This window comes from Nicotiana tabacum, chromosome 15 (genome assembly GCF_000715075.1).
Source record: "Nicotiana tabacum cultivar K326 chromosome 15, ASM71507v2, whole genome shotgun sequence".
Classification (NCBI taxonomy): Eukaryota; Viridiplantae; Streptophyta; class Magnoliopsida; order Solanales; family Solanaceae; genus Nicotiana; species Nicotiana tabacum.
The window spans coordinates 2,789,125-2,812,613 of NC_134094.1; the positions used below are offsets into that span (position 1 = coordinate 2,789,125).

At 37.3% G+C, this 23,489-nt stretch overlaps 2 protein-coding genes across 3 annotated transcripts; one reads left to right on the forward strand and one right to left on the reverse strand.

Moving 5' to 3' along the window:
* The first annotated feature begins 12,232 nt into the window (after positions 1-12,232).
* Positions 12,233-17,527, forward strand: LOC107817519 (uncharacterized). Of its 2 annotated transcripts, XM_016643368.2 has the most exons (4): positions 12,233-12,384; positions 14,175-14,567; positions 14,698-16,569; positions 17,142-17,527. In XM_016643368.2, the coding sequence occupies exons 2-4, from the start codon at positions 14,218-14,220 to the stop codon at positions 17,218-17,220; spliced, it is 2,301 nt and encodes a 766-aa protein (XP_016498854.1). In that variant the 5' UTR covers positions 12,233-12,384; positions 14,175-14,217; the 3' UTR covers positions 17,221-17,527. The 2 variants fall into 2 exon arrangements, with proteins under 2 accessions (XP_016498854.1, XP_016498855.1); XM_016643369.2 differs by lacking the exon at positions 12,233-12,384 and having other exon boundaries at positions 12,427-14,567.
* A 389-nt stretch (positions 17,528-17,916) lies between these two features.
* Positions 17,917-22,270, reverse strand: LOC107817520 (heat shock protein 83-like). The gene is made up of 4 exons (XM_016643370.2): positions 22,039-22,270; positions 21,362-21,503; positions 20,030-20,310; positions 17,917-19,704 (listed from the first exon to the last, which is right to left on the reverse strand). Exons 1-4 carry the CDS (start codon positions 22,174-22,176, stop codon positions 18,154-18,156), a joined length of 2,112 nt encoding a protein of 703 aa, XP_016498856.2. The 5' UTR covers positions 22,177-22,270; the 3' UTR covers positions 17,917-18,153.
* Between the last annotated feature and the right edge of the window lie 1,219 nt (positions 22,271-23,489).

Consider the following 23,489-nt stretch of genomic DNA (forward strand, 5'->3'; position numbering starts at 1 on the left):
TTATCCTTGAAATATGGGTGAATCATTCACTACTGGTTATTGTGTATCTATAAACATAGGCTTTTGGAACTACTATGAGTTGAAGGCCTGGCCTGTCCAGGTGTATTTAGGCCTGCTGTAGGCTCCATATAGTTTTTATACTTTGTAATTTATTCATTCAATTCTGGTCTGTAATAATTATTTGTAATAACGATTGGGGTATTAGTAAATTGGGAAACTAGGTCTATTTTAACATTCGCATGGGTAGAAATCCTGCCTATAGGTGTTTACTTTGCTCATTCTGCTATTGTGTGTTAGATAACCTGCCTATAGGTGTTTACTTTATTCAAATAGATTCTGCTATTGTATATTAGATAACCTGCCTATAGGTGTTTATTTTGCTCGAATGTGCTCTGTAGATAAAATGCCTATATGTGTTTACTTGCTCGAATAAGCTATGTGGCTAACCTGGCTATTATGCTTTTTAGATACCATGCCTATAGGGAATAAAATAATCAAAGTTCAATTTGCATTGCAGCATATTCATTAGGCATCATGACCATAGGGTCATTTATAAATCTGTATTTTTAGAAGTCATGCCCGTAGGATTCTTAATTGATTGATATGTTATTGTTATACTTGCTCATTTAGTATATAAGAACTAAAACCAGTTTCCATCATCAAGGGTAGGAATCATGTCTATAGGGTAATCACTATCTATGTTAAGCACTAAAAGTAGGTTTTAAAACACTGCCTCGTTAACGCCAATAGAAAGCATGCCTATAGGAATAACTGAGTAATTCTAAATATCTCTCGTGTTTATTACTGCCAAATACTGAGTAAATCACCTAGATAGCATGTTTATAGGTTTCAGCCGCTTATACTTATAATCAGTATACAGCTATGCAGCCACTTAGAAATTACTTTGCATAACTGCTCGCATGATTAAAATCCTGAATCATATGGAAATCATGTCTATAAGATCTAAGGACTTTAGTTGAAATTGTCAAAATGCCTAATTTGTTTGCGTGCATTTGCTGCCTAAGTGTGGAGGCTAATCTGAGCCCTTATTTGCTTTACATGAAAGTCCAATTTATTTTGTATGTCGCCTAGTTTTTATCATTTTTAAGCAACCTAAGTTAGGTCTAGAATCATCCAAAATAGAGGTCCAAATGCCTCCTAGGCCATAGGCAAGGGACGGGTAGTGCACTCATAGGGTACGATTTAGAATTGATTAGAGCGCTTTAGGTAAATAACTTAAAGATAGCAATCGGGTAGAAGGAGATGATAGTCTGTGCCCGTTGAATAATATAAGTAACACCCCCGTCTTGGGGGAGTTGCGAAGTATTATTTATATCGCACAGGGTGATCCTTTAGGCTAAAAAACTTAGGACCCCCCCCCCCATTCCTGTTAAAATAATTCGTTCTTTATTCACGTTGTTCCTCTTCTCTCTGAGACTAATTCACATGATTTGAGTTTGGTCGGAACCCACCGTTGTGGACCTCGAGGAGTGCCTAACACCTTCTCCTCGAGCTAATTTGAGCCCTTACCCATTCTTTGGTGACGCAAACTAGTAAACCCGAGTCATTTGCAATAGGTGCCCTAACGCACCTCAATCCGTTAGGTGGAGACTCTCTTTTAATAACCCTTCCTCCCATTTTAAAAAGAGTTGTCCACGTCGAAACCCAATTTTTGCGAGAAGAACGGGGCGCGACAAGGTGCTCTTCTCTAACGTTACCTAACCTAAAAATGACAAAAAGTTCTATTTATACTAAGCTGAAAATTGCCCCTGCAGAGGTTGTGCGGCCGCATAATTCTAGTGGGTCCACACATTGAGCTTCTGCGGCTGCACAATTATTGTGCGGTCCGCATTCTTGGAATTTTGGGCTTGGAACTTCGGGGCTTCTACGGTCTGCATAAAAACGAGTGCGGTCACGCTTCTAATTGTGCGACCGCATAAAAATGATGCGGTCCGCACTTCTTGATTTTGAACTTGAATCCAACTCTCTGATTCTTCACTCATGCGGATTGCATAATAGTGAGTGTGGCCGTAATTGTTATTCTACGGTTGCACAATTTTGGTGCGGTCCGCGCTCCTTCAGCTTGCCCATATACTATTCTCTGAATCTCCTCTCTGCAACCGCACTAGTATTGTGTGGTTCGCACTGCTGGCCTTTTTTCCATGTTTTGGTTCTTGTTCACTTTTGACTCCTTTATGAGTTGATTTTGACTTCTTTGGCTCATATCCCAATATTTCTGCAAGTAAGCACATTTTGTTAGTTTTCGGGAATGCCTTTAAGCATCTTTGAGCTAAATCGCAGTTCAAGAGAGCAAATAATCGGTCAAAATCCCTACTTATCATGCAGCCACATCATCAAGATGAGTGTTATAAGTGTGGGAACATTGGTCACATTAGGAGTTATTGCCCTAGGTTGTTGAGTAACAGATCTCGACAGGATTCTTGTGCCATCATACCGGCACCAGTTTCTTCACCGCCTGCTTAGCCAATTAGAGGTAGGGGTCAGGCAGTTAGAGGTGGAAGTCAGGCCATTAGAGGTAGAGGTCAGACCGTTAAAGGTGGAGGCCAACAAGTTTGAGGCCGTCCCAGAGACACAGTTCAGAGTGGTGGGGGCCCAGCCCCGATTTCATGCTTTTCCAGCTAGGCCTGAGGCCGAGCCATCTGATGTTGTGATCACATGTATTATTCCAGATTTTCATAAAGATGCTTCAATTCTATTTGATCCAGGATCTACTTATTCCCATGTGTCCTCCTATTTTGCTTCGTATTTGGTTGTGCCTCATGATTCTCTGAGTGCTTATGTGTGTGTATCTACACCGGTGGGAGACTCTGTTGTAGTAGACCAGGTCTATCGTTCGTGTGTGGTTACTATTGATAGTCTTAAGACTAGTGTGGATCTTCTACTTATTGATATGGTAGATTTTTATGTCATCTTAGGTATGGATTGGTTGTTACCTTATCATGCTATATTGGATTGTCTTGCTAAGACGGTGACCCTAGCCATGCCGGGGTTACCTCGGTTAGAGTGGAAAGGAACTCCTGGCCATTCTACCATCAGAGTTATTTCTTATATGAAGGCTCAGCGTATGGTCGAGAAAGGGTGTCTAGCCTATTTGGCTTATATTCGCGATTCCAGTACGGATGTTCCTTCTATGGACTCAGTACCAGTTGTCCGTGAATTTCTAGAAGTATTTCCTGCAGATTTTCCGGGGATGCCTCTCGGCAGAGATATTGACTTATGTATTGATTTAGCACTGGGCACTCAGCCCATTTCTATCCCACCATACCGTATGGACCGCCAGAGTTGAAAGAATTGAAAGAACAATTACAAGACTTGCTCGATTAGGGGTTCATTGGACCTAGTGTCTCACCCTGGGGTGCACCAGTATTATTTGTAAAGAAAAAAGATGGTTCAATGCGAATGTGTATAGATTATCGACAGTTGAACAAGGCTACTATCAAGAACAAGTATCCACTGCCAAGAATTGATGACTTATTCGATCAACTTCAGGGTGCCAAGGTGTTTTCAAAGATCGACTTGAGGTCTGGTTACCATCAGTTGAAGATTAGGGCATCTGATGTCCCTAAAATAGCTTTTAGGACTCGGTATGGGCATTACGAATTCCTAGTGATGTCATTTGGGTTGAAAAATTCCCCGGCAACATTTATGGATTTGATGAATCGGGTGTTCAAGCCTTATTTGGATTCCTTTGTGGTTGTGTTCATTGATGATATCTTGATTTACTCCAGCAGTCGAGAGGAGCACGGGAAGCATCTTCGGAGTGTGCTCCAGACTTTGAAAAATAATCAGTTATATGCTAAATTTTCAAAATGCGAGTTTTGGTTAAACTCAGTTGCCTTTTTGGGGCATGTTGTATCGGCAGAAGGCATAAAAGTGGATCCTAAGAAGATTGAGGCTGCTCAGAATTGGCCTAGACCTACTTCAGTTACAGAGATCCGGAGTTTCCTGGGTTTGGAAGGTTATTATCGTCGGTTCGTGAAGGGGTTTTCATGTATAGCAAGCCCATTAACCAGACTGACCCAGAAAGTTGTCCCATTCAGATTGTCAGACGAGTATGAGTTGAGCTTTCAGAAGCTCAAGACTGCTTTGACTACGGCGCCAGTGTTGGTATTACCCACATGTTGAGGATCTTATACGGTGTATTATGATGCATCTCACGTTGGACTTGGTACAGTATTGATCCAAGATGGAAAAGTGATTGAATATGCGTCGCGGCAGTTGAAAGTTTACGAGAAGAATTATCATGTTCATGACTTAGAATTGGCAGCCATTGTTCAGGCGCTGAAGATTTGGAGGCATTACCTCTATGGTGTCTTGTGTGAGGTATTTACTGATCATCGTAGCCTTCATTATCTGTTCAAACAAAAGGATCTCAATTTGAGGCAGAGAAGGGCTATTCTGGAAGCAGCTATGCGGTCGACTATGCGACCGCATAACAGTTCTTTTGGCTATTTTGGCTATCATAGTGACCGCATACACATGCAGTTCTTTTGGCTATTTTGTAACCAATTATGCGACTGATATGCGGTCCGCATAACCATTATGCGGTCGCATATGCGACCGCAGAACTTGTTCCGGAGCTCCATTTTTGGGTTTTTAAAACCCGACCCTATTTCGTTAAATACACTCTTTGGGTCATTTTTGAGCTATCATTTGGCATTTTAGAGTGAGAGAGGGTGCCCTAGAGTGAGAAGGTGATTCTTTAATAATTGTTCTTAAATTCTTGCTCAAGATTTGGAAGATTAAGAAGGGAAACTCACTAGGTCTTTATCCTAGAGGTAAGATTCTACACCCTAACCCTCAATTTCGAATTTTGTATGGAAATGGATAATAAGCAAGATAATTTTTGGGCAAGAGGGTTGGTTATTTTACATGCATGTGTTATCAAAGGGTGAAGAAAGATTGTTGAGATAAAAATGATAAAGGTTGGGGTTGTGGGAGGATGGAATCCTCCATAAAAGGACCTTGAACCTTAATGCACACCTAGTGTTTGATAAAATGCTCAAATGAGCTAGAACCATAATCATCTTCCTAATTGTGGTTCAATTTATAATATTTATAAAATATATTGAAGTTGCTAAGAATTCGGAGCGTTTTAGAGTTTAAGGAAGTTCAATTGAGGTATGTTGGCTAAATTCTTCTTTAAAAATTGGAATTCTCATTATCCTTGTAAGTTCCGAGATGTTGATTATAAATCGAGTATTCCGATAGGTTTTGTGATGAAGATATATGTTCAATTCGTATTTCAAATGCTCTTATCATATTGCATTATAAATTGAGGATGTGTCCCAAACTATGGATTACGTATCCACATGTTATAATTTTTAGTCGTGATTTATGTGAAGGTTATTATGCCCAGTTTTATAGAGATTGTGATTGTGATACACCTCCACCCACATACATTGGGGTGAGGCGGCATGACCGCTTTGTGTGGGGATTATGGTATAGAGATTGTGATGGTCATACACCTCCACCCACATATATATATTGGGGTGAGGCGGCATGACCGCTTGTGTAGGGATTATTATATTGTGGGACTGCACCTCCACCCGCTTACATTGGGTGAGGCGGTACGACCTCTTTGTGTATGATTTTGGTATTGTTGTGGCACCACCACCCGCATACATTGGGGTGAGGCGGCATAGCCGCTTTGTGTAGGTTCTTTGTACTGTGGTTATACATCCACCCGCATACATTGAGGTGAGGCGGCAGGGCTGCTTGATTAGAGTTGTGGTATTGTACGTACACCTCCACCTGCATACATCGGGTGAGGCGGATGGCCGCTTTATGTGAAGATGGTTATGGAGGATCTCATCTTAAATCCTATAAATGATGAAAGACTATGATATCACCATTTTATATCACCCCGGAAAGGCTAATGTGGTGGCCGATGCTTTGAGTAGAAAGGTTGTGAGTATGGGCAGCCTTGCTTATATGTCGGTTGGTGAGAGACTGTTAGTTGTAGATGTCCAGACTTTGGCTAATCAGTTAGTGAGGTTAGATATTTCAGAGCCCAATCGGGTTTTAGCTTGCACAGTCGCTCGGTCTTCATTATATGAGCGCATCAGAGGGCGGCAGTATGATGATCCTCATTTACTTTTCCTCAAGGACACGTTGCGGCACAGTGATGCCAAACAGGTTGTTGTGGGGGAAGATGGAGTTCTGCGAATGCAGGGTTGTATTTGTGTTCCTAATGTGAATGGGCTTCCTGAATTAATTCCGGAAGAGGCCCACAGTTCCAGGTATTCTATTCATCCAAGTGCCGCTAAAATGTATCAAGATTTACGGCAATATTATTGGTGGAGGAGAATGAAGAAGGACATAGTTGCATGTGTAGCTCGGTGTCTAAATTGTCAACAAGTCAAGTACGAGCATCAGAGACCTGGTGGTTTGCTTCAAAAGTTAGAAATTCCTGAGTGGAAGTGGGAGCGTATCACTATGGATTTTGTTGTTGGGCTCCCACGGACTCAGAGAAAATTTGACGTAGTTTGGGTCATTATAGACAGGTTGACCAAGTCAGCATATTTCATTCCAGTGGCAGTTACCTATTCTTCAGAGCAGTTAGCTGAAATTTAAATTCGTGAGATTATCCGCCTTCACGGTGTGCCCGTGTCTATTATTTCAGATCTAGGTACACAGTTTACCTCACACTTCTGGAGGGTTGTACAACGTGAGTTAGGCACGCGGGTTGAGTTGCGTACATTATTTCATCTGCAGACAGACGGACAGTCAGAACGCACTATTCAGATATTGGAAGATATGCTACGCGCTTGTGTTATAGACTTTGGAGGTTCTTGGGATCAATTCTTGCTACTTGCGGAGTTTGCTTATAATAATAGCTACCAGTCGAGCATTCAGATGACTCAATATGTGGCATTATACGAAAGGTGATGTCGTTCGCCAGTTGGATGGTTTGAACCAGGAGAGGCTCGGTTGTTAGGTACCGATTTGGTACAGGATGCCTTGGATAAGGTCAAAGTTAATCGGGATCGGCTTCGCACAACTCAGTCTAGGCAAAAGAGTTATGTCGACCGTAAGGTTTGTGATATTGCATTCATGGTTGGAGAAAGAGTATTGCTTTGGATTTCACCTATGAAAGGTGTAGTGAGGTTCGGAAAGAAGGGCAAATTGAGCCCTAGGTATATTGGAACCTTCAAAATTCTTGAAAAGGGTGGGTGAAGTAGCCTACAGGCTTGCACTACAACCTAGTTTATCAGCAGTTCATCCGGTGTTCCATGTGTCTATACTCCGAAAATATTATGGTGATCCGTCCCATGTGTTAGATTTCAGCTCAGTACAATTGGACAAGGATTTGACTTGTGAGGAGGAGCCGGTAGCTATTCTAGCCCGGCAGGTCCGATAGTTGAGGTCTAAGAGTTATCCTTCAGTTCGGGTACAATGGAGAGGTCAGCCGGTAGGAGCATCTACCTGAGAGTCCGAGTCGGACATGTGGAGTAAATATCCACACCTTTTCACTAGCTCAGATACATTTCTAATTCCGTTCGAGGATGAACATTTATTTTAGAGGTGGAGAATGTGATGACCCAAAAAGTTATATTTAAATTTAATTGTTAGTTCTGTGTTCTAAGACCTGAAAAAGCACTATTCATCAGTCATCGACTTACGTGCGCAGTCCGTATAATTTTCAAGAAAGTTTTTATATGAAAAATTGATTAAATTATGAAATAGAGCTTGAAAACTCAACTGAGTTGACTTTGGTCAACATTTTGAGCAAACGGATTCGGATCAGTGTTTTGACAGTTCAGGTAGGTTTGTATCGTGATTTAGGCCTTGGGAGTATGCCCGAAATTTAATTTGGGGGTCCCTAGCTCAAGTTATGACCATTTAACGGAAGCTAGTGATTTAAATATTAAAGATTTCCAAGTTTGACTACAAATTAACTTTTATTGATATCGGGGTCGGATTCGAGTTCTAAAATATTTTATAGGCCCGTTATGTCATTTATGACTTGTTTGTCGAATTTGGTGAGAAACAGAGTTGATTTGACGTGATTCGGATGTTCGGTTGTGAAAATAGAAGTTTTAAAGTTTTCTTAAAACTTTCATTTGATTTGGTATTCGATTCGTAATTCTAGGTGTTAAATTGGTGTTTAGATCACGCGAGTGAGTTCGTATGAGATTTTTGGACTTGTGTGCATGCTTGGTTTGGAGCCCCGAGGGCTCAGGTGAGTTTCGGATAGCCTACGGACCATTTGAACTTTGAGAAAAATCTAGTTTTTAGCTTCTGCTGTCATCTGGTGCGTTGTGCTTCGCGATCGCGAAGAGGAAAGTTGGACTGGGACATTTTGTGCTTCGCGTTCGCGAAGAAGGAATGAGGCAGAAGCTGAAGCACCAAATTTGTGCTACGCGATCGCACAAGTCATTACGCGGTCGCGTAAGGTTGAAAAAATGCTCTCTGCGATCGCATGGCCATTTACGCGATCGCGTAGAGTTAAAATTCCGGGCAACAAAATATGCTTCGCGATCGCAAAGAGTAAAATGGACCTAGGCAGCAATTGTTCTACGCGATCGCGATGAGTAAAAATCTGGGCAAACAGAACTTAAGTTCTGAAAATGGGATTTCGATCCATTTTCAACCATTTCGATTTTGAGCTCGGGTAAGATAATATTTGGGCGATTTTCACGGGAAAACATTGGGGTAAGTGTTCCTTATCCTATATTGATTATATTTCATGATTCCATACTCAATTACATCATGAATCCGTGAATTTATGGAAGAAAAATTATATTTTTATAAAATCTTCCAAAAATGTAAAATGAAGATTTGAAAGTCAATCCGATGTTGGAATTCAATCATTTTTGTATGGTTGAACTCGTATCGGAACAGGTGTTCGGATTTCACGAGTTTTTTCGGGATTCGAGACGTGGGTTCCACTATTAATTTTTAAAATAAATTTCGGATTTTTATCCAAAAAATTTATAAATTCATATGGAATTAATTCCTACGATTTGTATTGAGTATATTGAGTTGTTTATGACTAGATTTGAAGATTTCGGATACGAATTCGCGAGGCAAATGTTTATTGAATTCTTGAAATTTGGTTGCAAAGCGAGGTAGTGCCGTGGTTAACCTTGACTTGAGGGAATAGAACCCTTAAATTATTTGTTATGTGAGATGCATGTGTATGACGTATAGGTAAGGTGACGAGTATCTATACGTCGTCAAATTAATTGTTTGCATAATTACTTGAAAAATCATAAATCGTTTTAAATCATGAATTAATTATTATATTAATTGTTTCACTCATATTCCTTGTCAAATATTAATTCTTGAATTCCTGCAATAATTGTCACATGCTTATTTGACTTATGTGTCTTAATTTCTATTTGACATGTAGCATACTAAATATTAAACTGCCTATTTTCTCCATGATTTCCATAATTAATTGCTAATTATCATTGTTTGTTCATAAATAAATTATAGTTATTGTGCCTTAATGTTTAATAGTTTCTCATTGAACTTGGTATTTATTGGAGTAATTTTTATTACATTTATGAGTTATTAAAATATATTGGGGGATCGGGTTGCACGCCACAACGGAAATGAAAGTAAATACATTGGGGGATCGGGTTGCACACCGCAACAGACTTATTTAAAGTTTATCTTGGGGGAATGGGTTGCACGCCGCAATGGAAACAAGATGAGGGATTGTGAATGCTGAATTGATTTTAATTATTAATATTATTTACTGGTCTTACTACTATTCCCGTTATTATTATTATTATTATTATTATTATTATTATTATTATTATTATTATTATTATTATTATTATTATTATTATTATTATTATTATTATTATTATTATTATTATTGTTATTATTATTATTATTATTTTAGCCTCGTCACTACTTCGTCGAGGTTAGGCTCGGCACTTACCAGTACGTGGGGTTGGTTGTATTGATACTACACTCTGCACTTCTTGTGCAGATTTCAAAGTTGGTCCCAGCGGTGTAGCATAAACTTGCTCGGATTTCAGCTACCCAGAGGAGACTTGAGGTATAACTGCATAGTGTCTGCAGTTCTGAAGTCCCCGTCTACTTTACTTTAGCCGCGTGTTTGCTTTCAGACAACTTTATTTTATTCAGACCCTTATTTGTATCATTTTAGAAGCTCATGCACTTGTGACTCCAGTTCTAGGATGGGATTTAGACATCGCTATTATTATGGATTATTAACTACATTTCAAACTTACTTCCGCATTTATTTCTTTGTTATTAATTAGTTTAAAATTATTTTAAAATGGATAATATTATTCTAACGTTGGCTTGCCTAGCAAGTGAAATGTTAGGCGTCATCGTGGTCCCGAATGTGGGAATTTCGGGTCGTGACATATTCAAATTACCATATAACAATAAGTAATTATACTAGATAATATCATATACTTTGGTATAACTATATATGTAAAATTGATTTAAATCTGTATATGTTTGCTTACTTTATATTTTATATTTTAATAAAATAAAATAAAATAATAATAAAAGTCTCTTACGATAAATATTTAAGTTTATTTTTCTATTTAAAAGAATTATAAGACCTTGGTACTATCGTTTTTGGTAATTTGACACTCAAAAGTACTTTTTATAAAGATTGGCCAAACATAATTTGTTTACCAAATGTTGCAAAAATACTTCTTAAATAAATTGGTCAAACACAAACAATATTTTTTCAAAAGTACTTTTAAAAAAAGTATTTCTGAAAAAAGTACTTTTCAAAATAAGCAGATTTTGGTAGTTGGCCAAACGGGCTTTAAGTAGTTGTGAAGTAAAAAAATACTTAATGATTAAGACCTAAATGATTAAGATTCAGACATTAAAAACAAACACACTTAATATTTGAGATATGAATAATTAAAAAAATTCAGATATCCATTAAGTGCAAACAAATGAGAATTTGTTTTGGAAAAAAAAAGTTATCGTATTCAAAATCCTTTTTATACTAATCATTTTGAAATCGATCCAAATTGAATGTACGCTACTTATTTTAGCTTGACTCGAACCAACTAAAATTGAAAGTGGAGACACTACTACTACTACTGCGAATAATCCATACTTGGATTGAAATATAGTTAACTCCCTTAAAGTTTTGTGGGTTGTTTGAAGTTTTATGGTTATGCACTTTACTCCTCAACTATGTTTAGAGCCACTTGACCCCTATTGGTTTTAATCCAATAAAAACCTTAAAATTATTTTTAAGTGCTGAAACTAATTTTTAAAATAAACATTTGATAATAAGTAATTGACATGTTTGGTAGAAAAGTGCTGATAAGTTGTTCTCTTGTTAAAAAGACTTCGTATTCTTCCAATCATGGTCATTTTGTAGATAACAGACATTATTAGTAAAGTATTCTACTAAATAATCAATAATTTTATGTCACTAGGCGCTGGATATTACTGAATTTACTGTTCTTTTTGACAGTAGGTGTTAATTTAATCAGTTTAAAATTTTGGCATCGCAATTAAAGTGCTCTACTCTCTGGGAGCATTGGATTATTGGAATTTGAAAATAACTTTGTCTTATTGTCGGTTCCAAAAAAAAAAAACAATTAGTATAATTTTATACCGCAATTATAGTATTATCTTATATCGAATCCAACATGTGGTAATTTTTATGGAGATTTAAAATAATACCTAAAAGACTTAATAAAATCATTTTTCATCTTTTTAGTTATTTATACTTTAAAAGCACAGGTAAAATTATAAAGTTTATAATTCCATACATAGTGTTTATCTCATTTTTAATGCAATAAATCAAACATACGCAAAAAGGAAATATATATTCTTAGTAATCCAATAATATAGTTTCTAGATTATAATAAATATAATATAATCCTTGTATAACTTTGGTGCGAGTAAAACGACTCATCAATAATGAGTTTAAGAAAGATGGAAGACTTTTGAAACTTATAATTTTAGATGTGTCATAATATTTGTATGACTATAAGCCATTTGAATTTGTAATTTTAAACATGCCACAATAAATTTATAATATTTATTGGCTATAAAAATTTCTCACAAGAATTTAAAGTTAAATTATTTTTAAATATTAAATATATTATTTTTCTTAAAAATAATTTCACATCAACTAGAGCAATTTTTATGAGAACCAAAAGCATAAAAGAAAAGGAAAAAAAAAAGGGAGCTGTTTGGTGCGGCCAAGGGACTGAGGGAGGGTGAGGTTTGACATTTTCAGCCAAGTATCAGGGCCAAAGTGGTCAATAAATCTTCTAGGGCAAATTACATTTCACCTCCCCGAAATGGCAAAATAGATCCATTCACATCTCCAAGAGTTCAATTTCCCCTATTATACACCTCGCTCTGTCCTCATGCAAATCTAAAATTCCAGTAAGTTTCAACACTAAAATCCCTTCTTTTATTATCATATATAAGTACCAATCTCATTTTTTCCCCTCCATTCTTGAAAAAAAAAATACAATTTTTCACATTGCCCCATGAATTTTCTTGACTTGTAATTTTTGACCAAGATTGTTTTTTTCCCCACTAGTCTCTCTTATGTTTCATATTAAATTGTATTATGTTGATTAGGTATTCTTGATTAAGTCTTATTTGATTAGGTTTGATGTTTTATTGGCTTTGAACTTTCCATGTTTGATTATGCTTATGGTTTCTTGATTAGTGCTGCTTAATAGTCCAAAGACTTCAACTTTATTGTTAAGAATTTTGGAATGTAGCTTGATTTTCATTTGGGGTTTTTGTTTTTAGCTTTATTATGCTATTGGTGACTTGATTATTGCTTCTTAATATTCCAAAGAATTTAGAAACACTAGGCAAATATAACCGACTGTGCTGATGAGAGGTAGTAGGTATCCGATGAATAGTCGAGGTGCGCACATGCTGGCCACACCACCTTTATCCAAAATATTCCAAAGACATTCAACTTTATTGGTTTAATTGAGAATGTAGCTTGATTTCATCTGGGTTTTTTTGTTTTTAGCTTATTTATGCTTTTAGTGACTTAATTACTGCTTCTTCATAGTCCGAAGACTTCAACTTTAATGTTAAATTGTGAAATGTAGCCAAATGTTCATCTGGGGTTTTTGTTTTTAGCTTATTTATGCTTTTAGTGACTTGATTATTGCCTCTTAATATACCAAAGACTTCAACTGTAAATGTTAAATTGAGAATGTAGCCAAATTTTCATGTGGAGTTTTTGTTTTTATCTTAATTATGCTTTTCGTGACTTGATTATTGCCTCTTTATATACCAAAGATTTCAACTTTATTTGTTAAAATGACATGTAGCTTGATTTTCATATATGGGATTCTTGTTTTTAGTTTAATTATGCTTTTGGTAACTTGATTATTGCCTCTTAATATCCCAATGCCTTCAACTTTAATGGTTAAATTGAGAATGTAGTCAACTTTTCATCTGGGGTTTTTGTTTTTAGCTTAATTATGCTTTTGGTGACTTGACTATTGTCTTAACATACCAAAGATTTCCACTTTATTTGTTAAAATGGAATGTAGCTTGATTTTCATATGGGATTTTGTTTTTAGCTTAGTTATGCTTTTGGTGACTTGATTATTGCTTCTTAATATACCAATGGATTTCAACTTTATTTGTTAAATCGGAATGTAGCTTGATTTTCATCTGGGGTTTTTGTCTCTAGCTTAATTATGCTTTTGGTGACTTGATTATAGCTACTTAATGTTCCAAAGACTTCAACTTTATATGTTAAATTGGGAATGTAGCTTAATTTTCATGATCCCATTAATTTATTTGTCAGGCGCATCCCATTATCTGCCTTGCATAACAAAATTTCTTTGTTTTTTTTGTTTTTTGACTTTAAACTTTCCCTATATTTTCATCTTGCCTTGAGCTGAGGGTCTGCCGGAAACCGCCTCTCTACCTTCAAGGTAGGGGTAAGGTCTACGTACGCACTAACCTCCGCAGACTCCACTTGTGGGATTACTGGGTTTGTTGTTGTTGTTGTGACTTTGAAACTCTTCATGTTTGATTATGCCTATGGTTACTTGCCTATTGCTTCTCAATGTTCTAAAGACTTCAACTTTATTAATTCATTTGGATATATAGATTGATTTTCATGATCTTATAACTTTTTCTGCGTTGCGTTCTATTTTATGTGGTGTATGATAAAGGTTTGTTCTTTTTAGTTGGTGCAATTTTTTCGGTTGAAGTTTTTATGCTGGCCTAGCGATGGCCTCCAAGAAAATAATTGCCATTTGTCAATCTGGAGGGGAGTTTGTGATCAACAACGAAGATGGATCTTTGACATATGTTGGTGGGGAGGCATATGCTCTAGACCTTGATAGCCAGACACTTCTGAAAGATTTTAAGCAAGAAGTAGCGGAAAACTTTGAGTGTGGTATTGATGGAATGACGATTAAGTATTTTCTCCCTGGGAATAAGAAGACTCTCATTACAATATCTAAAGATAAGGACCTCAAGCGTATGATCAACTTCTTCAAGGATTCTGAACAAGTAGAGGTGTTTATAATTGTAGAAGAACCCGTTGCTCGAAGTACTCCAAATGTGACTGCCAGTAGGTATTTACTTTTTTTTATATTCAGTTCTGTTTGTTTATTTTGCTTCCTCATGCATATGTCAAAACTTGAGTGTTTTTTTGAATCTGTTTTTGATTTCTTAAATATCTTTATGACTTGCTTAACTCTGAAGGTCGAGCAGGACTACTGTGTCGGAGCCTCCACTTACCCCTGCTAACCCCGTGGATATAGTCGATCCTGATGATCTGCTTCAAGCCCCAGTTGATACTAGTCCCCTAGCTGTTTATCCAAGTAGCAATAGCAATGATGAGAAGCATCGCAAAGCAGCTATGCAGTGGGAGAATGCAATTACTGGCGTTGGCCAAAGATTTAACAGCTTTTCTGAATTCCGTGAAGCTCTACATAAGTACTCGATTGCCCAAGGATTCACTTATAAATATAAGAAAAATGAAAGTCGTCGAGTAACTGCTAAATGCAAGTCGGAAGGTTGTCCTTGGTCAATATATGCATCGAAGTTGCCTACCACCGAGCTAATATGTATTAAGACAATGAACCCGAAGCATACATGTGAAGGAGCTGCAGTAAAAGCTGGGTACCGGTCCACAAGGGGATGGATGGGAAATATAATAAAGGAAAAGTTGAAGTATGCTCCCAATTACAAGCCAAAGGATATTGCAAATGATATTGAGCGTGAATATGGCATTCAGCTGAACTACTCTCAGGCAAGACGTGCAAAAGAGAAGGCAAGAGAGCAGCTTCAGGGTTCTTACAGAGAGGCATACAGTCAGTTACCTTTATTATGTGAGAAAATTGTAGAAACTAATCCAGGTAGTGTTGCTACAGTTGTGGCAAAGGATGACTCGAGCTTCCATCGTCTATTTATCTCATTTCGTGCCTCATTATCTGGTTTTCGACAAGGTTGCCGCCCTCTTCTATTCCTTGACAGCGCTCTTCTCTATGCAAAATATCAAGGAACATTGTTGGCAGCGGTAGGTGTTGACGGGAATGATGGTGTCTTTCCTTTAGCCTTTGCGGTTGTAGATGAGGAGACCAAGGACAACTGGCATTGGTTTCTTTCAGAACTTAAATCTGCTGTCTCAATGTCCTGTCCTATAACATTTGTTTGTGATTTCCAAAGGGGCATAAGGGAGTCATTTAACGATATATTTAATGAAGAGGGTTACCATGGTTATTGCCTGCGCTATCTTGCGGAAAAATTAAATAATGATTTGCAAGGACAGTTTTCTCATGAAGCTAGACGTCTTATGATCCAAGATTTATATACTGCTGCTTGTGCCCCAACACTTCGGAGTTTTGAACGCTGTGCTGAGAATATAAGAGCAATCTCACCTGTTGCATATGATTGGGTCACTCGAAGTGAGCCCGACCATTGGGCCAACGCCCTTTTTGGTGGGACAAGGTATGGACTCTTGACATCCAACTTTGGGCAGCTTTTTTATGATTGGGTTATGGAGGTGAATGAGCTGCCGATAGTTCAAATGGTCGATGTATTACGAGGGAAGATAATGGAATTGATCTATACTAGGCGTGTCGAGTCCAGTCAGTGGGCTACAGGATTGACACCGTTGATGGAAGAGAAACTTCAGAGCGAAACGTCAAAAGCAAGGTCACTTCAAGTATTACCCTCGCACGGGAGCACATTTGAAGTTCGTGGTGAGTCTGTTGACGTAGTTGATATTGATCAATGGGATTGTAGTTGCAAAGGTTGGCAACTAAATGGGATGCCTTGCTGCCATGCTATTGCTGTTTTTGAATGCATAGGAAGGAGTCCATATGATTATTGTTCCAGATACTTCACAACCGAGAGTTACCATGTAACATACGCTGAATCGATTAACCCCATACCTAACCTGGAAAAACCAGCAAGTGGTGAAATTGATGCGGCAATTATTATTACTCCCCCACCAACCAAACGTCCACCTGGCAGACCAAAGATGAAAAAGGTCGACGCTTTTGACATGGTTAAACGGCAAATGCAGTGTAGCAAGTGTAAGGGCCTGGGTCACAATAAGAAGACATGCGGGTAAGCTTACTCAACTCTTCTCTGATGAAAGTGTACTAACAATATCAAAGAAACGGATGCATTGCACGTATATCATTTAATACATACTCTTACCCACTGCATGATGCTTAATTAGTCAATGATGGCGTATCCTGTGGACCATCTGCTATCATCTATGCTTGTTTCTTCATTTTTAATGGGAAAGGGGTATGAGGATGTATTACCATATAATGCATCGAGAATGACAGCGTTGTCTCATTCTGGTATAGTTGGACAGTGTTTCTCCATTTCACTGTCATAGACCTATTAGAAGGACTCATTCAGCTTGGCGAGAATGGATTTTCTTGTGCTTATCAAAAGTTGCAGTATAATGAGTCCTCGGCCTGTAGTTCTTTGTACGGTGAAATTCAGAAATAATACTTCACAGCAACTATAAATCTTGCTTGTTTCCAGTTAGTCGTAAAGTTGTATGTATTGTTGCTGCCCTTTAAATCTTTGAAGAAATGCATTCTTCTTTGCATGTTTGATTTTGATATCATTGTCTGCAAATATTGCTGTCTATAACTGAAAAGTACTTCGTCTTCTTGAAACAGGAAGCTAAATCAGATCGAAGAACCAGATCCTCTACTTGTTACGGGCTTGGTAACTGAACACCTTGAAGGCACAGAGTGAAGTTCTGGTATCTTGTTCACCATAGGTCGCGGATTCGAACCGTGGAAGCACCAGCCACTAGTGCTTGCATTAGGGTAGGCTGTATGAATACCTGCATGAACGCAAGATGCCTTGTACATTGGATGGCCCTTTTTTTTTGTTCACTAGAGTTAAAAGTTAAATTACTTAGATACTTGTTTGACAGATTTCTTGTGGTTAAGTTGATGGAAAACCTTAGTTAGATCTTTGATTAAAGAAATAATCTGTCATCTCTTTTAGTTGGTTTCATTAGTCAGAACTAGTCTATTAAAGTCGCGCATACTGGTTTTATTGTTGTCATTCTCCCTTGAATTGGAAATATCGTTATTCGAAAACAGTCTCTCTACTTTCACACGGTAAGGTCTGCGTACGCAATAACTTTCCCAAACCCCACTCATACGCAGACCTTCCCCAGACCCCACTTGTGGGATCTCACTGTTGTCGTTGTTGTAAGGAAAGATCGTTAATCAAAATATGCATATTGGTCACTGTTGTCGTTGTTGTAAGGAAAGATCGTTAATCAAAATATGCATATTGGCTGCATATGATCTGAGCAAAGATCTATGTTTTTGTTTATTTGCCATGTCTTGTTCGTGATTGACTGAGTCACGTTGTATAGATATGAACTGACTGGGAATCTCGTCCATATTACGCGCAATATGAGACCTTATACAAACCTTTTCTACAGAGAAAAGTATACTAAATAGTAAAGCCGAAGCTTGAAACAACTGTACACTATATATAACACAGCATATAATACCGCGGACGCACATGAAATGAAACACTACCATATACCAGAAAACCAAGTACAGACAATAGACAAAAAGACGTCAAAAACAGTGAAACAGACACCCACAACAACAACCCTATCCCACCTAATTATATCCAAACATGCTTACTTCTGGTAGTTGTTTCTCAGTCAACTTCCTCCATCTTGCTCTCCTCTTTACCCACTTCTTCCAATACAGGCATCTCAGTGTCATCTCCACTGGCTTCATCTTCCTCAACACTAAGACCTAACTTCAACATCCTATGAATCCTCGCAGCAAACGCGTTCGGATCATCAAGACTGAAACCAGATGTCAACAAAGCAGTCTCAAAGAGCAGCAGCACTAAATCCTTAACAGACTTGTCATTCTTGTCAACCTCAGCTCTCTTTCTTAACTCCTCCATTATTCCGTTGTCCGGGTTGATCTCCATCGTCTTTTTACTCGACATGTAAGCGCTCATGCTGCTGTCCCTTAACGCCTGCGCTTTCATTATCCTCTCCATGTTTGCTGTCCAACCATATTCTCCAGTTACTAAGCAGCACGGAGAGTCAACGATCCTGTCGGAAACTACCACTTTTTCTACTTTGTCTCCAAGAATATCTTTGATGACTTTACATAAGTTCTCAAATGATTTCTTCTTTTCTTCCTTTTTCTGCTTCTCTTCTTCTGTTTCTTCAAGTTTCAGTCCTTCTTTAGTGGCAGATACCAGCTTCTTTCCGTCGTATTCTTTCAGTTGCCCAATAGCATACTCGTCGATTGCATCAACCATGAAAAGAACTTCGTATCCTCTCTTCTTGAGCTTCTCAAGGAACGGAGAGTTTTCAACAGCTTTCTTGCTCTCACCAGTAATGTAGTAGATGTCCTTTCGTCCTTCTTTCATCCTCGTAACGTAGTCCTTCAAACTAGTCATCTCATCACCGCTCTTTGTCGAGTGGAACCTGAGAAGATCAGAGAGTTTGGTTCTGTTTTGGCTGTCTTCGTGAATACCCAACTTGATGTTCTTGGAGAACGCTTCGTAAAATTTGTTGTAATCCTCTTTGTTTTCAGCAATTTCGAAGAACATTTCGATGCATTTCTTCACAAGATTTTTCCTAATAACCTTCAAAATCTTGTTCTGTTGAAGCGTCTCGCGCGAAATGTTGAGCGGAAGATCATCAGAATCCACCACGCCCTTAACAAATCCGAGATACTCTGGAATGAGTTCTTCGCAATTGTCCATTATGAAAACTCTACGCACATAGAGCTTAATGTTGTTAAGCTTCTTACTCGTGTCAAAGAGATCAAACGGAGCTCGCTTTGGAACGAACAGAATCGCCCTGAACTCGAGCTGCCCCTCAACAGAAAAGTGTTTCCAGTGAAGAGGATCCTCCCAATCGTTCGTTAGACTCTTGTAGAAAGAACAATACTCCTCCTTAGTCACTTCTTCAGGCTTACGCAACCAGATTGGTTTCTGCTTATTGATTAGCTGCCATTCACGAGTCACTTCCTTAATCTTCTTTTTCTTCTTTTTGTCCTTCTCTTTATCCTCGTCGACTTCTTCTACATCGCCTTCGTGTTCCTTCCTGCCTTCCTCGTCTTCATCATCGCTAACTTCCTTCTCGGCGGTTTTCTCAGTCCAGAGGTAAATCGGATAGCTAATGAACTCGGAATGTTTCTTCACAAGGTCCTTTATTCTCCTCTCTTCCAAGTATTCAACCTGCATAAAGTACAAAAAAACATATTTACTTGAGATTAAGAACTTCAATATACTAAAAGCCTAAAGGTAATAACTTTCATGGATTGTTCCGTCTCGTCACAACAAGCAACAACGACAACAACAATAATGCCTCAGTCCCAAACAAGGAGGTCGGCTATATGAATCCTCATTGACCATGTTACTCAACAAACTAATCTCAGACCATGTTCTAAATCTATGAAAGGCTAAACAGCTCCTACAAAAGTGCTAACATGACCAAAACTACAATATATTTTCAACTATTAAGTATCGTCCAAGAAAATGAAACAATGAACGATATTGGTACCTGGTCTTCCTTTAAGTAGAGGGTGATCTTGGTACCTCTCCCCAGCGGCTCGCCATTGACATCACGGGTGACAGTGAACGATCCACCAGCTTGCGACTCCCATACATACTGTTCGTCGTCGTTGTGCTTGGTCGTCACCACAACTTTCTCAGCCACAAGATAGGAAGAGTAGAAACCAACACCAAACTGCCCAATCATACTAACATCAGCTCCGGCCTGTAATGCCTCCATAAACTCCTTTGTTCCAGATCTCGCTATTGTTCCCAAATTGTTCACCAAATCTGTGCTCAAAACATAACCACTTTTTCAAATATCATAATACTACTAATACACCAACAGAACATCTATGCAAAACAACTATAATATCGAATTTCATTTGCTATTACACTCAATTGGAGGGAATGCATTTATCTTTCTACTTTTCGGTGCAAAATACAATGTCAAAAACAAAAGAAGATGGAGATCGTATCTACTCACTCGAACATAGTAATTAATCTGCTATAACAAGTTAAACTATATTGATAGTGTAAAAGAATCTTTACACTGTTAATGTATATACTTAAATCCATAAATTTGTCTGCACCACTAATGTTGAGAATTCATGCACTTCCATCATGGGCAGATCCACATAGAAAATTGTGGTGCTCAAGCACCCATTGCCCATGGTATCGAACATATATAATTTTATAGACAATTTCGCATGAAATGGATATATATTTAGGTGAGCACCCATTACTCAAACAAACTGATGAGTGCTACCGGTTAATGAAATCTAAATATGTGCTCTGCGTGATCCGGAGTTCGATTCTTACATAGTGCACTCTTTGACTTTCTTTTTCGTCTCCCTTTTACATAGCTTTCCCTTTTGTTCTTAACTTTGCCATTTTTTCTTTCTTCAATTCATTTAGTTCATCGTGGAAAAAAAAGAAAATATATTCAATTTACCACCATCAGTTTTGACAGTCTATATTGTGGTTTGGAATCCTCACAATAATGATAATATTCAAGAAAATGTGAATATTCATATTTTTCGTCATTAAATCTATGTTTTATCCGAGAGGTTCGAAAATTTTATCCGTGTTGTCCAAAACGTATTCAATCCGTCCATATCAATCCGACTCCTCCCATCATTTGCTAGCACTAATTAATAGTGAGCATTGAGCACCCATTACCTTAAAATGCTGGATCCGCCACTGACTTCCATGATCATCAATTCAACATAGTAAGTAGTCTTACATGTAAAACTATGTAAAAAAATCTTTATTCGTTTAAATATATAAATTTTCCTCGCCACAAATATTTAATATTCATCCACTTCATCAACATACATACCTGCTTTAGTCATACCGATACCACTGTCAATTATGGAAAACGTCTTATTCACCTTATCAGGAACAATCTTAATAAAAAGCTCAGGCACTGCATCAAGTTTGCTTTTATCTGTCAAGCTCTCAAACCGAATCTTATCCAACGCCTACACAAATGCCACCAAAAGAATTCAACAAATTCAGCTCGAAAATAAATAAATACACATAAATCTAAACTGCAGCATAGTTAAATAGTAGGTTTTTATCTAACAACTTAAAAATGATACACATACTTCATCAATAGTACACATAAATCTAAACTGCAGCATAGTTAAATAGTAGGTTTTTATCTAACAACTTAAAAATGATACACATACTTCAATATGTTATCATAGCAGAGCGTCAACCCATCAACTATTATCAATTAACTTCAATCAACAATCAAAACAACACATAAATTTAAACTTCAACATAATTAAATAGTACTATGTCTTTATCTAACAACTTAAATACTTAAGTGATACGATGACACGCTTCAAAATGTTATACAAAGATCCTGACTTCTGTTTCACCGTCAGCAATTATCAATAAGAACTTTTACGTACTTGGCTCATGAAAACATATCAGGTTCACACATGAGGAGTCAGAAGACATAATTAAGTAAATAAACTCTACCGGTTTAAGCTTTTCAACAAAACTTACATCAGAACAATTGCTGATTAGTTCACGTAGGAAAATCTCCTTATTACTGTAAAAAGTATTGATAATTAAACTCAGAAGCTGATTTATCTCCGCTTGAAAAGCGAAAGTCTCACTCTCTCCCATATGCACGTCCGCCATTAATTTGCTGCTTCTTTCACGAAACAAGTAATGGATTTGAACAAGAGAACAGTGAGAATTCGATTTCTTTCTTTCTTTTGGAAGATGAGAAAATGGAAGTGATTTGCTATTTATATGGAGGTGATTAGAGGAGTCGGTTAGTTTTGAAGAAGAATGTAGAGAGATTTGGAATATGTGAATGTTAATCTGGTTTCGCGCTTCTGGAATTGTCTATACGTTATAAGTAAGTCGTATTCAAAGAATACGACTTATAAGTCTCATTAAGCGCAATTTATAAGTCGTATTGTATATGCGATTTAAGTCTATATTTTAATGCTCCTGTTTTTTTTCCCATTATGGGGTTACCGTTTTGGATTTCCTTATTTATAATTACATATAAATTTCCAATCCCTTTGTTTATAATTCTTCGATAAAGAATGCTTATAATAAAAGATAATTCACTAATGCATATGTGGACTCAATTTTTTATCAGTTAAATTTTTTATACATTTAATAAATATGTGTTGCGCTATATTGAAGAATACTAACTCATTACTATGTATAAAGAGATTTATAAATGAAGAGCTAAAATTTTGAAGAAAAGAAAAATTATACATAACGAATAAGGATCCAAAGTGTAATCATCGAAAATGAGAAAAAACTTAGGCATGTCTAGTTGCAACCATAAATTGCAATCAATAAATGCAACTTATTAATTCATTGCGACTTATAATTTCAATTCGGCATATGCAACTTATATATTGCATTTGGAATATGTAGCTTATAAATTACATTCTGCATATGCGACGAATGACCTGTACGACTGTACCTTTTCTTTAATGTGACAAATATAATTGTTACTTGCCGGTAAAGTTTTAGTAATTTACTATAATAGGAGGTGGTGATCACCTAGATTAGACTATTTCAAAAAATTCGGAGCTTAATCTGGGATAGAAGGACAAAACAATTAAACAATTACTAACAAATTACATCTTGGTAAGTCTGTAGGCAGAGGCGGACCTGTGTGTAGCCTTAAGGTGTCATTGGACCCCGTAAACTTCAAAAAAAATCTTATATATATATATGTGTATAATTTAAAAATGATTAATTTAAATGACTTGACACTCAAAATTCTAAAAAGCCTTTAGGTGACTGATTGAGCAGAATAGTGATGCCCATCGCGTCAAATTTCTGGGTCCCTGTCTGTAGGTTAGAGTAGAAGGTAGATACCAAAATCCCCATAAACAAAAAATATGGAAGATATATACATTATTAACTGCACGCAATTATGGGGTCGACAAGTCAGTGAAGTGATTAAAAGTATGTAATACAAG